At 40.7% G+C, this 14,241-nt stretch overlaps 1 protein-coding gene across 1 annotated transcript in view; it reads right to left on the reverse strand.

The window, feature by feature from the left end:
* Positions 1-14,241, reverse strand: part of SCN8A (sodium voltage-gated channel alpha subunit 8) — a 186,059-nt gene that overhangs the window by 92,916 nt on the left and 78,902 nt on the right. Inside the window, exon 3 of the mRNA XM_036300192.1 lies at positions 2,184-2,302. Coding sequence (XP_036156085.1) covers positions 2,184-2,302 — 119 coding nt within the window. The remainder of the gene's footprint in view (positions 1-2,183; positions 2,303-14,241) is intronic.

The raw sequence follows: 14,241 nt of genomic DNA on the forward strand, positions 1-14,241 counted from the left end.
GTCAGGAGTTACTCAAACACAAACTGTCACTTTAACAAGCACAGAAGCTGCATCTCGTCTGTTGCTAATTCACTCTTTCTTGCTAATGGCATTCACCGTCTTCATTCTAAAGGGTGTTCCAAAATTCACGCAAGAAGTAATTTTGATAGAAAACAGGTTTATAATTAAAAATTGTAAATTTTTTATTGATTCCTAAAGTATACAGTATAGGGTTATGTATGGAATAGCATATCGGGTAAATGGCCTCCACGGCTTTGCTGTCACATACGCACTCTTTTGTTGAAATTTTCCATGACCATTTTGCATAAATGTGGCTGAATTTCGTTGAGACAGCGCTCAATTTCCTCCTTCAAGGCGTGGTGGTCGTGAGCTTGTTGGCATAAACCTTAGACTTCAAAAAACCCCAAAGAAAAAAGTCCAACGGTGTTAAATCGCATGATCTGGGCGGCCAATTCTGATCACCAAAACGGGAAATCACACGACCAGGAAATGACTCTTGCAGTAATTGAATTGTTTCTCGGGCTGTATGGCATGCGGCACCGTCTTGTTGAAACCACATCTCGTCCACATCCGTATCTTGCAATTTAGGCACAAAAAACTGGATTATCATGTCGCGATAGCGAGCGCCATTAAACTCAAATCTTGGGTGAAGTTTGGGACACCCTTTACTAGTGAGGTTTTAAAAAGAAAATATACTTTGCATAGCTGGATTTTCTTCACTACAACTGGATTTTCCCCCAGGGAATAACAACATGTTCTGGTTAGGAGAGGAAAAAACACTCCCCATCTCCTGATAATAAAAAGGGAAGACGTACTAGTATTGTGATTTGTTTATTTATTTGTAAGCCTTCAGATTTCAGAACAATGTTGCTTATAAGCCACATGTTGCTCATATGCCTGTGTTCTTGCCTGTGAGGGCCTCTTGTTCAGGCTACGACAGCAGGTTTATATGGGCGAAGGTAAGCAGCGGCGTTACAGCTGGGAGAGAAGGTGGGAAGTGATTTCCTAACGACACTCTCTCATGTTTTCTTCCCCCTCATAGCACTGACCAAGGTTTGCACATTTATCACTAGGGTGCCTCGGTGAGGATTTGACATGTCATAGGTGCAAATCTTAATCTGAAAATCAGTTTCCTGGGTATATTTTAGAACCAGGTTGCTAAATTCTTGCAAGTTAATAAAATGTGGTGAAAGCTTGGCAAACCAACTTGCCAAGTTGCAACTGCTCGTTTCCTCATCCTAATTGGAGGATACAATACGCTTTGCAGCATGGGACTAAATCCTGTTATATTAAATACCAACCATGAGAGTGTCAAGCCACTATACAAAGTTGCTGCACCCATCACGTAATTTTTTTGTCATATGAGCTCCTATATTAATAAGATGTAAAAGTCAGGCCACATGAATAAATTGGTAATTTCTGTTTCAGGGGAGTAAAAATACCAGAAAAGATTCCTATCAATCCTGCATATAAACCTAAACCTCTGTACCAGGGCCATTTAACTTGAGAAACTATTTCAGATACTTTCTAAGCTCACTGTTCAAAAACTAAAAAATAGTCAAGGCAGACCTCTAAAGCATTCATTCAACTATCTGTAATTCAAGAAGTAGCTTTTAAAATATTCTAATATTGGACTTTAATACATTAAAAACCTCAATAATCTGCTTCAGGATGAAATTACTAAAGTCTGAGCACTTTAAAAAGTAAGATTTTAGTAAAAGGTTACTATTTAATTTGTCCTTCTAAATCAGAGGTGGGGAACCTTTCTTCTGCCAAGGGTCATTTGGATATTAATAGCACATTCACAGGCTGTACAAAATTATCAGCTTAAAAACTAGCCTGCTATATTTCAGTCAAACATTGAATTAACTCACCCCTAATGCCTCGGCAGGGCCAGGCCAGATGATTCCGAGGGCCTTATACAGCCCTCGGGCCAGACGGCCCCCACCCCATGCTCTAAATGATACCAACACCATTCCAGGGTCATCCTAAGAAAAAAAGAATTTGCTGAAGCTCACTGTTCAGAATTTGGCAGACGTTCCCTTCTAAACCTCTGATTGGTGGGACGGTCAATGACACTATTGATAAAATACTTAACATATAACTCAGTTGTCACAATTCACAAACTTGTACCAGAGACCATGCAATTGCTACCCTCACTCCACATTTGTAGAAAAGGATATGAATGTATCAAAATTTTAATAGCTATTCTTCTTATCAGGTTAAAAGGACTTAAAATATACAAGGCAGGCGTGGCACTAAATCTGAAGAGAGTTTTCCCTCTGTTTAATACTACAAAGGTCTGTGGAGAAAGAAAAAGAGAAATTATTAAAGCATTGGAATTAATCACCACACAAAACAACATTTTTTAAAGCAAGAAGTAATTCAAATGTACTTATACTTATAATTTTTACTTCCCAATTTGGTTTCTAAGGCAAGAAACCTTAAGGCAATACCTCTCTTTCCCTAATCTCCATGCCCCCCCCTCCCCCCAAGCTCTGCCCCAGATTATATTACAAATAGATGGCACTATTTTAGCAGTTTTACAGAACAAATGTCTCAGAAGCAAGACATCTGAACTATATACCTAAGCTGTCTATGCCAGCTCTGAACAAGATGCTGAAGTTCATTAATTTAGGCTTCACTGAGTGCCTACTATGGGCCAGGCAATGTCGTAGGTGCTTGGGAAATACCAGTGAACAAGACTACCTTGGCTGGGAAGCTTATATTCCAAAGGGGAAGACAAACAATAAATAAAAAACATAACAAAAAAGTAAATTATATTGAATGTGATATGCAATGGAAAAAAGAGAAAGGTTGGGGAAAGGGAGATCAAGAATGCTGGGGTAAGAAGGGTGAATGTAGAGGTGATGGTTTTAAAGGAGGTGGTCAGGGTAGGCCTACTGAGAAGAGAGATTGGAGAAAAGACTTGAAGGAAGTGAGAAAAGTTCTTCGTTCACCAACATTTACCTACCAAGTCTGCTCTATCTGGCTTTTAAGAGCCTCCATTATCAGTCTTGCCAAAACCACTCAACCATATTTCTTTGTATGAATCTTCCTGTCTTGCCAAACTAGTTCATGTTACAAATTCATGACTTTGGCCTTTGCTCACATTGCTCATCGTACCCATAATGCCTTTTCTTATATCACTAATTCAATTAAAATGTTCTTGAGCATCTATTTTGTGCCGACCATTGTGCTAGGATCCAGGGATACAAAATTGAATAAATTGTACTTTTAGGAAAGACATATGTGTGAACTGGTAATTATGATGCAGGGTAAATACAAAGTTCAGTAAGAAAAATATGCCTAATGTATGACAAGCAGCAGAAGAAAGAGATTTTACCCCTTTGGATGGGAAAAGACAAGGAGAAGAGTGAGCTGAGACATGTTCACAAAGGAAGGTAACTAACATTTGGAAGGTAAATAATATTTAAAAGGATAAGTAGAGATGAAGAGATATTAATTGGTCAGATATAGGGGGAAGGAATGACAAGGAACAGGAATAGCATAGGATGTACAAAGGCACCCTAGCATATAACTGTGGTTGTTTTCAGGGAATTGACAAGTAATTCAGTGTGATGGAAGATAAAATAGAGAAGGGGAGAGCAGACTGTGAAGCTGAAGAGAGATGCAGGAACCTACTGGACTATGAGTACCTAAGGAGACAGGCCAATACACACACCCCTAGCATTTCACTGTGTGAGTGAAAGAGCAAATGGGCAAATGCTAGACATTTTAGATAGTGTTTTTTATGTAAAGCAATACATGTACACATTTTTTTAAAAGAACAGAAGACTAAAAGTTCCCATCTCCCCTAGAAACTAGAAACACCAATTAGAAAGGATATATGCACCCCTATGTTCATAGCAGCACAATTCACCATAGCTAAGATTTGCAAACATCCTAAGTGCCCATTAGTAGATGAGTGGATTAAAAAACTGTGGTACATCTACACAATGGAATACTATGCTGCGGTAAAAAAGGAGTCCTTACCATTGGCAACAGCATGGATGGACCTGGAGAGCATTATGCTAAGTGAAATAAGCCAGTCAGAGAAAGATAAATATCACATGATCTCACTCATTTATGGAATATAATGAACAACATAAACTGATGAACAAAAACAGATCCAGAGACAGAGAAGCATCGATCAGATCATCAAACCTCAGAGGGAAGGTAGGGGAGGGTGGGGGTCAGGGGGAGAGATCAACCAAAGGACTTGTATGCAAGCATATAGGCCTAACCAATGGACACAGACAACAGGGGGTGAGGGCATGAGGGGGGTAACGTGGGGATAAGGACACATATGTAATAACTTAATCAATAAAAAAAAGTTCCCATCTCATTACTCAATGATAACCTTTGTTACTTGTATATCTTTTCAAAACTTTTCTTTATAAATATAAGCATCCAGATATGGCCTTAAAAAGACTTCCCTCTCTCCTTCCAATAGGATTATACTATAAATACCCTTCTGTACCTTACATTAAAAAACAAACTCCCACAAAGGAAAGTCTAGGACCAACCAGATGGCTTCACTGATAAATTCTATCAAATGTTTAAAGAAGAAAAGTAATACCAATCCTTCATAAACTATTCCAGAAAGTAGAAGAGAAGGGCACCCTTCCCAACTCATTCTATAAGGAGAGTATTACCTTGATACAAAACTGACAGAAATGACAAGAAATGAAAACTACAGACTAATATCCCTTATAAATACAGATGCTATCAGCAAACTGAATCCAGCAACATATATGAGGATTATATACCATGACCATGTGGAATTTACCTCAGAAATATAAAGATGTTATAACATATGAAAATCAATCAATGTAATAATGTTAATAAAATAAAGGAAAATAACCACACTATCGTCTCAATAGAAGCAGAAAAAACATTTGACAAAATACAACACTCTTTCATAATAAACACACTCACCTAAAGAGAACTAGAAGGGAATTTCCTTAACTTAATAAAAGGCATCTATAAAAAATCCACAGCCAGCGTCATACTTAATAGTAAAAACCTGAAAGCTTTCTCCCTAAGATCAGGAATAAGACAAGGACGTCCACTTTCTCCACTTCTATTCAACATTATAAAACGGATGTTCTAGAGAAGGCAATTGAGCAAGTAAAACCATTTCTAGTTCAGATGAAACAATCTTGCACACAGAAAACCCTAAGGAATATGTACACACGAAACTATTAGAGCTCATAAACAAGTTCAACAAGGTCTTAAGGTACCAGATCAATATGCAAAAATCAGTTGTATTTTTATATATCGGCAATAAACAACCCCCAAATTAAGAAAACTCCATTTATAATAGCATCCAAATAAATAAAATACCTAGGAATAAATTTAACAAAAAGAAGTATGATTTGACACAGAAAAACATAAAATGTAATTAAAAGGAATTAAGACCTAAGTAAATAGAAAGACATCTTTTTCTCATGGATTAGAAGACTTATCATTAAGATGACAGCATTCCCCTAAATGATCTACAAATTCCATGCACTTTTAATCAAAATTTCACCTGCCATTTTGGGCAGAAATTAACAGGCTGATCATAAAATTTCATGTAGAAATGTAAGGGAACCGGAACAGTCAAAATAGTCTTAAAAAGTATGAACAAAGTTGAGGACTCACACTGCCCTATTTCAAAGCTTATTACAAAGCTATAGTATTCAAGACTAGTATGAACATAAGGATAGCCATATAGATCAATAGAATAGAATTGAGAGTCCAAAAATAAACCCTTATATTTTCAGTCAATTGAATTTTTGACAAGAATGCCAAGACAACTCAAAGGAGAAAGAATAGTCTCTTCAACAAATGGACAACTAGGTAACCACATGCAAAAGAATGAATTTGGACCTCATACCCTATACAAAAATTAACTAAAATGGATCAATGACCTAAATAAATGTAAGAGCTAAAACTATAAAACTACTAGAAGAAAACAGAAGGTGATTAGACAAGTGTCAGAGATGTGACACCTAAAGCACAAGCAACCAAAGAAAAAAAACAGATAAATTGCACTTCATCAAACTTCAAAACTATTGTGCAATAAATGACACAATCAAGAAAGTGAAAAGACGCCCCCACAGAATGGGAGAAAATATTTGCAAATTATGTATCTAATAATGGTCTAGCAGCCAGAATAAAGAACTCTTATAACTCAACAGTAAAAAAGACAAATAATCTGATTTAAAAAGGGGCAAAGGATTTGAATAGACATTTCTACAAATCAGTTAATACACAGCAAATAAACATATGAAAAAATGGTCAATATAATTAGTCATTAGGGAAATGCAAATAAAATGACAATGAAATACTATTTCACACCCACTAGGATGGTTATAATTGTTTTTTAAAATGGAAATTAACAAGTACTGTCAGGGATGTGAAGAACTTAGAGCCCTTACCAGTGGTTCTCAACCTTCTGGCTCTTTAAATACAGTTCCTCACGTTGTGACCCAACCATAAAATTATTTTTGTTGCTACTTCATAACTGTAATGTTGCTACTGTTATGAATCATAATGTAAATATCTGATATGCAGGATGGTCTTAGGCGACCCCTGTGAAAGGGTCGTTCAACCACCAAAGGGGTCGCGACCCACAGGTTGAGAACCGCTGCCTTATACACTACTGAAAGGAATGTAAACTGGTGCAGCCACTTTGGAAAACAGTTTGGCAGTTCCTTCCTCAAAAGTTAAACATAGAGCTACGTATGACTCAGCAATCCTACTCCTAGGTGTATACTCAGGAGAACTAAAAGCAGGTGTTCATGTTAAACTTATACATAAATATTCATAAAAGCATTATTCAGAATACTTCAAAAATGGAAATAACCCAAATGTCTGTCAACTGACAAATGGATAAACCAAATGAAGTATCTATATATATAAAAGGCTAAGCGACCATCCAACCAGCTGGTAGGTATGATGCACACTGACCACCAGGGGGCAGATGCTCAACCCAGGAGCTGCTGAGCTGCGGTGACTTGGCAGCAGTTCTCCAGTAATGCACCCAGAACCAGAGAGGAGGGAGCCCAACTGAGAACCACCCTCTTGCAATCCAGGACCCCTCAGGGGATGTTGAAGGGCCAGTTTTGGCCCAATCCCCGCAGGCCAGGCCGAGGGACCCCACCTGCTGAAAGGACCCCACTCACTCCACGGAAGACCTTTGAGCCACCCCAGGTGCGGCTGGCTGGGGAGAGACTGTGGGAGGTTGGCTCTAGGGCATGTCCAGCCCATCTCACTCAGTCCCACCCCGCCAGTCACCTTCTAATTAATTTCCTTCCAATGTGCACTAATCCATGCACTGGGGCACTAGTATATATATAATGGAATATGATTCAGTCTTTAAAAGGAATGAAGTTCTGATATATGTTATAACGTATGCTAAGTGAAATAAACCAGACACAAAAGGACAAATACTATGTGATTCCATTGATACGAGGTAGGTAGAATTGGCAAATTCATAGAGACAGAAAGTAGAAGAGAGTTTGCCAAGGGCTAGGGGGCAGGGGAAATAAGGAATTTCTGTTAAATGGGTACAGAGTTTCTGTTTGGGATAACAAAAAAGTTCTGGAAATGAACAGTGGTGACAGTTGTACAACATGGTGATATATCTGATACCAGTGAATTGTGCACTTAAAAATGGTAAATTTTTCCCAGCCAATGTGGCTCAGTTGGTCGAGCATCATCCCATGCAACAAAGGGCTGCAGGCTCGATTTCTACCCGGCAAGGTAGACTGAGGTCCTACTTTTTCTGTTTAAATCATCACCTGAGGACATGCTTAGAGAGAGGGAGGTAGCGGGAGATATATCAATGTGAGAGAGAAACGTTGACCGGTTGCCTTCCGCACGCTTCCTGGCTGGGAATCAAACTCGCAACCCAGGGATGTGCCCTGCCAGGGAATCGAACCTGCAACCTTTTGGTGCACAGGGCAACGCTCAACAATTGAGCCACTCTGGCCAGGCTGAGTTCCCACTTTTTAAATGATATTTTAAATATTTCCAAGTATTCTGAGCTCTCCCTTTTCTGAACTCATTGTACTCGGAGTTTGTGTCTTTCATTACTCTTCAATCTTTTGTTTTTTTTACCTTCCTTCTACCCATGAAACTAGGTTTTAAGCTCTTACAGGGCAGGAACCAATCTCACCTTTCGTCCCACAGTTCCAATACAACACGCAGCCCATGAGCTCCCAATAAACAGTTGCTGGCAGATTAAAAAAACAACACAAAACTCCTTTCCTCTCATCTTCTATTCCTTCTCAAGCTGGCAGAGTCATGCCATCCTCTCCCTCACAGAACAGCAGTGCTGGCATTGAGCCTTATACATTCTGAAAACGCTCAATGTGCCATCCCGCGTGCGCTGGCTACGGCGGGGTCTGTGCCGGGAAGGCGCAATCCGGTAAGCAAGAGGAGCGACAGACCTGGGGTTAGGTTAAAGTTTAACCTAACGTTTAACCGTTAAACCAAGGGCTGTTTCTCTTGCCTCTTCCATACTTTGGCTTCCCAAAGAAACAAGGAGCCCAGGACTTTCCCGAAATCCCCTCTCGGAAGTCCTTGTACTCCTGTGTTTCTATAGCAACTCCCTGTAGGAAAATGGCAAGCTTTTAAAATAACCTCTTCATAATATTCCTGTGAAGTACGGGTACAGGAGGGATTATTATCCTCTATGCATTTTACAAAAGCTCAGGAGAGGGACACCACCTATCAAAGGTCACGCAGCAAAAAGCAGGACATTATGCCAAGTTTAAAGCCTCTGTACAGCTTCTACCGTGCCAGATCGAGAGGCAATTCAGTGGCGATATTGGCAGGGAATAAAGCTGGTGAGGGGGATGGATTCTCTGGTGAATGAGAAATTTGAGCCCCCGGGGTCCACTACATAAAAGCCTACTCAACAATGAAAGCCCTGGCCCATGTCCCAGGATCAAAAAGCCATCAGACCTTTGCAAAATCACCAACCGGCCTTAGGAGGCAGGCAACAAGATTTAAAAGGTAATCTACTGTGCACTTTCTATTTCTCTTGTCTTTTAGTGTGGTCGCGATGGAAAGATAGGTCTAGAGGTACCAATGAGGGTATTTCCGATCACAAAATCAGGGCCTGCACAGTGCTTGGCATAGAGCAGGTAATAAGGGCTGATTGGTTAATGAACAGATGCTGTATGTCTAAGGTGAGGAAAGAGAAGGAGAAGAAAAAAAAAGGAAGACATTAGGAAATTAACATTGTTAGACCTTGGTTGAAGCAAAAAAAAGCAACCAAGTAGGAGGCAGCACGGATTCTGAATCAGTACAGTGTTGAGTTGGTAAGAAGGGGACCGATGACCCTGAGGTTATGTTTAGTGAATTAAAAACCATGGTTTTGTAAATATAAAGGCTCTATTAAGAACATTTTATGGGGAAAGCAGAGACTTCATAATCAATTTAGGTACTGAATATTGCACATAGGATAAAAATAGTTTATCATCATTCCTTTCCAATTATTTACATCTAGTATCTCTGTCAAGTATAAAAACAGAGCTCTTTCTATTCAGACAAACAGACATCTAGTACATACTACACCTCCTGAAAAAAAAAGGTAAATCCTCTATACTTAAAGTAGCAAGTTGCATCACAATAAAACATATATCTTTGTTAAAAGAATTAGATTTGCGTATACTTACTTATATGTAATTTTTCATAACTGAATCTTTTGCATAAAGCAAGATGGTATTTGAACCAACACAAATACTTAAAGCTTAGGAATCTCCCTTTTTAAAAAAAATATATATTTTATTGATTTTTTACAGAGAGGAAGGGAGAGGGATAGAGAGCCAGAAACATCGATGAGAGAGAAAGACCGATCAGCTGCCTCCTGCACACCCCTCACTGGGGATGTGCCCGCAACCAAGGTACATGCCCTTGACTGGAATCACACCTGGGACCCTTCAGTCCGCAGGCCGATGCTCTATCCACTGAGCCAAACTGGTCAGGGCAGGAATCTCCCTTTTTAATGCAGGTGCTTGCTGTGCTTGTATGAGAGATAGAATAGTATAAATCACGGATCAGCAAACTTCTTTTGTAAAGGGCCAGATAGTAAATATTATAGGCTTTCTAGGCCATATAGTCTCTGTTACAACAACTCAACCTTGCCACTGTAGTGCAAAAGTAACCACAGACAACATGTAAACAAATAAGAGTAGCTGTGTTCCAGTAAAACAAGAAATGGACAAGAAAATTTTAATTTCATATATTTTTCATGGATCAGAAAATATTATTCTTTTGAATTTTTCCCAACCATTTAAAAATGCAACCCCCAACCCCCCATCCCCCGAGCTGGTTTGGCTCAGTGGATAGAGCTTCAGCCTGCAGACTGAAGGGTCCCAGGTTCAATTCTGGTCAAGGGCACATGCCCAGGTTGCAGGCTCGATCCCCAGTGTGGGGCGTGCAGGAGGCAGCCAATCAATGATTCTCTCATCATTGATGTTTCTAACTCTCTCTCCCTCTCCTTTCCTCTTTGAAACCAATAAAAATATATTTTAAAAATAAAATAAAAATGCAAAAACCTTCTTAGCTCATGGGCCATACAAAAATAAATGGCAGCGCTGATCTGGCCCATGGGTCAGAGTTGGCTGGTCCTTGGTATACACTAATACTAGTTCCTGACCTAGGTCAGACTAGCTGCATTAAGAATGATCTGAGTAGCCTTTTTAAAAAAAAAAAAAATGCAGATTCACGCCCTTGCCACGGTGGCTCAGTTGGTTGGAACGTCATCCCATGCACCAGAAGGTCAGGGCACATACCTAGGTTGTGGGTTCAATTCATGGTCCAGATGGGTGCGGGAGGCAACTGATGGATGTCTCTCTCTCACATCAATGTTTCTCTCTCTCGCCCTTCCTAAAATCAATTTTTTAAAAATGCAGATTCACATGTCCCACTCCAGAGGTTCTGATGAAATCAGCTGCAGAGAAATCTGTGCTCACCAGGATCTGGGAACCACCAGCTCATCTCTCAGGTCACGCTGTCCTGAAACACTGGGGCTCTCCGTCACTTGCCTCTACTAGCCGTGCGGCCTGGGTGAGCCACTGCATCTCTCTGGATCTCATTTTCCGCACTGATAAAATGAGAGAGAGGGCTGCCTGTTGGGTGTGCCCAGGTCTTTTCCAGCTCTGACATCTATGATTTAGAAGATACACAGAAGCATCCCAGATTAAGTGCAACAAAGCAGCAAGCCACACTTTTGAGGAGAAAGCCTGTTATTACTTATTCTTTCACATCACATCACGGTAGAACTCTCCTGAATTGGTTATTTTGCTCCCTGCCAAGTCCAGGGTCAACAGTGTCCAATACTATCCTGACAACTATACTTACTGTGGGCAGGGGCAGCATGGAGCAGGCCCATGGCAGACTGTGCCCGAAGCTGCGTCTTCCTGACCTATTTCCCCTATTTTTATCTCAGCAGAACAGTGAACATGGTAGAGAGAATGAATAGGGATGATTGGTGATGGGCTGACTTTTAAAAATAAAACATGAAAGCATTTTTAAGCCATATACCTAGGTGATTAAATCTCCATAATCATCGTTAAACTGCTGGTGAGGATCCAGAAAAGGAGGTTTGTCCCTTTCAACACTGCTCCAACACCAGGCCCTTCCCGCCCGGGAGGAGCTGGGAAGGGCAGCAAGCTTTGGATTCTTACAGAATACTTCTTAAGCAATAGTCACTTGGTGCCCATAAAGTCCAACAATAGTTTACCTAATCTGTCTGAAATTAGATCTTTGTGAAGTAAATGAGTTAAAAGGGAAACTGAAATTGGATTGCGGTTTGCTGCCCAAGGGGAAATACCAGTTTATCACAACAGCCACGGAATGTGTTTGAGCACACGGCCCATTAGGAGCGGTGGAACAGCTCTTAACGAGTTATGGCCTAGAGTATTAATAAACGTGTCACGCTGGCATAAAATGAGCCTTTTGAAAAGCACAGGCTTTTCATTTCTAATTAGCAATATGGGCCTCGGAGCACAGGACGGAGGAGCGCTGCTGTGGATAACTCAGGCTAAAATGTATTCTCTTTGGGGTCCACATACGGGGAGGAACATTGTACAAGTTACAAGCACGCTGTGCCAGTTACAGGCACACTCACATCAACGCCAAATCCCAGCATACTGCAAATGCAATACAATGACATACAAAGTTACCAGCGTATTGCAGTGCAGCCGACTTATTAGCTTCTCCCCACACTCACCCAGGATGGGATTAATTTTTTTAACCAATCAAAACGTATGCATTAAAATAATAAAGGGTACATAAATATGAAAAGACCTTATAGAGAAGGGTATTCAGTGCAGGAGTGGAATATACCACAGAACAGGAAGCTTCTTAGAGAAACGTTTATTATCCAGCCCCTGGTTCGCTGTGGCTCTCCGCTCAAACAAGCTCTCCCTCTCCTGAGGTTATCATCTCAGTTAGGGCACAGATAGCCTACAGGTCTCTAATGGCCTTCCGGCTGTAATGCAGACCTAGAGGCTGAGAGGTGTTGCTAATCTCCTAGAGGGCAGCTGGGAACCAATATCTTTTGAATTTATCTTACTATAACTGTCATTGATTGACACAGACTTACGACTGTCTCCCAGAGTTTGCAACCTACATCTTAACTGTTTAACCTCTAGAACTGCCTAACCCTCTAATTTTTAACTGACTTCTCTAGCCTTAAATCCTTGCCTGCCTAAACCTAATATATATACCTTATGCTCCTGGACCTATGCACCTCTTCTGAACCAGGCAACTGGCCAATTTGACTTAACAATAGTTGTTAGCTCTTTCCTGCCTAACTATAAATTCCCAAATTATAAATTCTCAATTCTGGTACTTTTTGCCAGGGGAACATCCTTGCTGCCTATTGGTTTGAGTGTGCATGCACAGAGCAGTCCTCTCCTACCCACTAATGACGTAAATGCAGCTGTTCTGAAGGGCAGTTACAGCAGGGAGAACAGCAGTAGCCAGTGGTCCGCTAATCGGCAGAGATGTGGCACTCACTTCTGAGAACCTGTCTATACAGCCAACACAGCAGGAGACAAATAAACGTCCTTTCCGATTTCCCGTTTTAATGAAGGATAATATAATCCCGAATCTGAAGACTCTACTGCAGACTGGGAAGCTGCTCGGGAATAAATGACCTGTACTGTCAAAATGACCACACCACGTTGAAAAGAGCCCCGATACCTTTCTTAATGCTGATCTGCTTAGTGGGTCCCTCAAGAAAATTCACAGTGAGTGTCCCAGGATGTCCCAGGCATGGCTCCAACAAAGGCACAACTGGCCTGAATTTCCAGAGTACTGTGTTCTGGTACCCAGCCAGCCTTAGAAATACTGAACTGAGGCCGGACATGTGGACACAGGCAAGTCCCCCACCCCTCTTTATACTTGTACTTTTGTTTGAACTATATGAAAATTTAGAGTTCTCCTCTTCCAAGTCTCTATTCCACTATATTGAGGATTTGAGCAAGAGAGATCGCTAAATCCTACATTTGTGTTTTAATCCTTCCAGTCTATTTGGAGAAATAATAACATTTAACACGTATTAAACATTTACTCTGCGGCACACACCCTACTCATATTAAACATTTACTCTGTGGCAGACACCCTACTCAGATGTGTTCTGCAACAACTATCTCACAACAACTACTCCATGAGGTAAGCACTGCTGTATAGGTGATGATACTGAGGCAGGAAGGTTAAGTAACTTGCCTAAGACTACAAAGTTTTTAAGTGGCGAAACTTAGAACTGCTCTAAGATAATGTAACTCCAGAGCCTATGCTTTTAATGATCAGACCACACTGCAGTTTTAAAAAGCTTCATGAGTACTTATCAAATGTAGCCCCTCACTTTATAAGAAACCAAGTACAGAATGCTCTGCCCAAGCTAAGGGCACGGAGCTGGAGAGCAGGAGTAGGAGAGTCACTAGGGTCCAGGTGACCTGGCGTCTAGCCCTGAACTCTTCACCACACCAGGTCCCCTGATCCCATTCGCAGGTCAATCAAGGAACCTCTTCTACTTAATTCCTTTAACTCTGCATATGCCTCAGAGATCACACAGCTCTTTACGGTCTTTTCCTCCGATTTAAGCCTGATGAAGATAATGCTACGTCACATCTGTCTGCGGCTTTACAGTTTTCCAGGTGCTTCTGCATACAGTTTCTGATTTGGTTTGACCTTGTAACCCCGTGCCCTCCAACCCACATTTGGAGCAGC

Source organism: Myotis myotis, unplaced genomic scaffold (assembly GCF_014108235.1).
Source record: "Myotis myotis isolate mMyoMyo1 unplaced genomic scaffold, mMyoMyo1.p scaffold_m19_p_3, whole genome shotgun sequence".
Lineage (NCBI taxonomy): Eukaryota > Metazoa > Chordata > Mammalia > Chiroptera > Vespertilionidae > Myotis > Myotis myotis.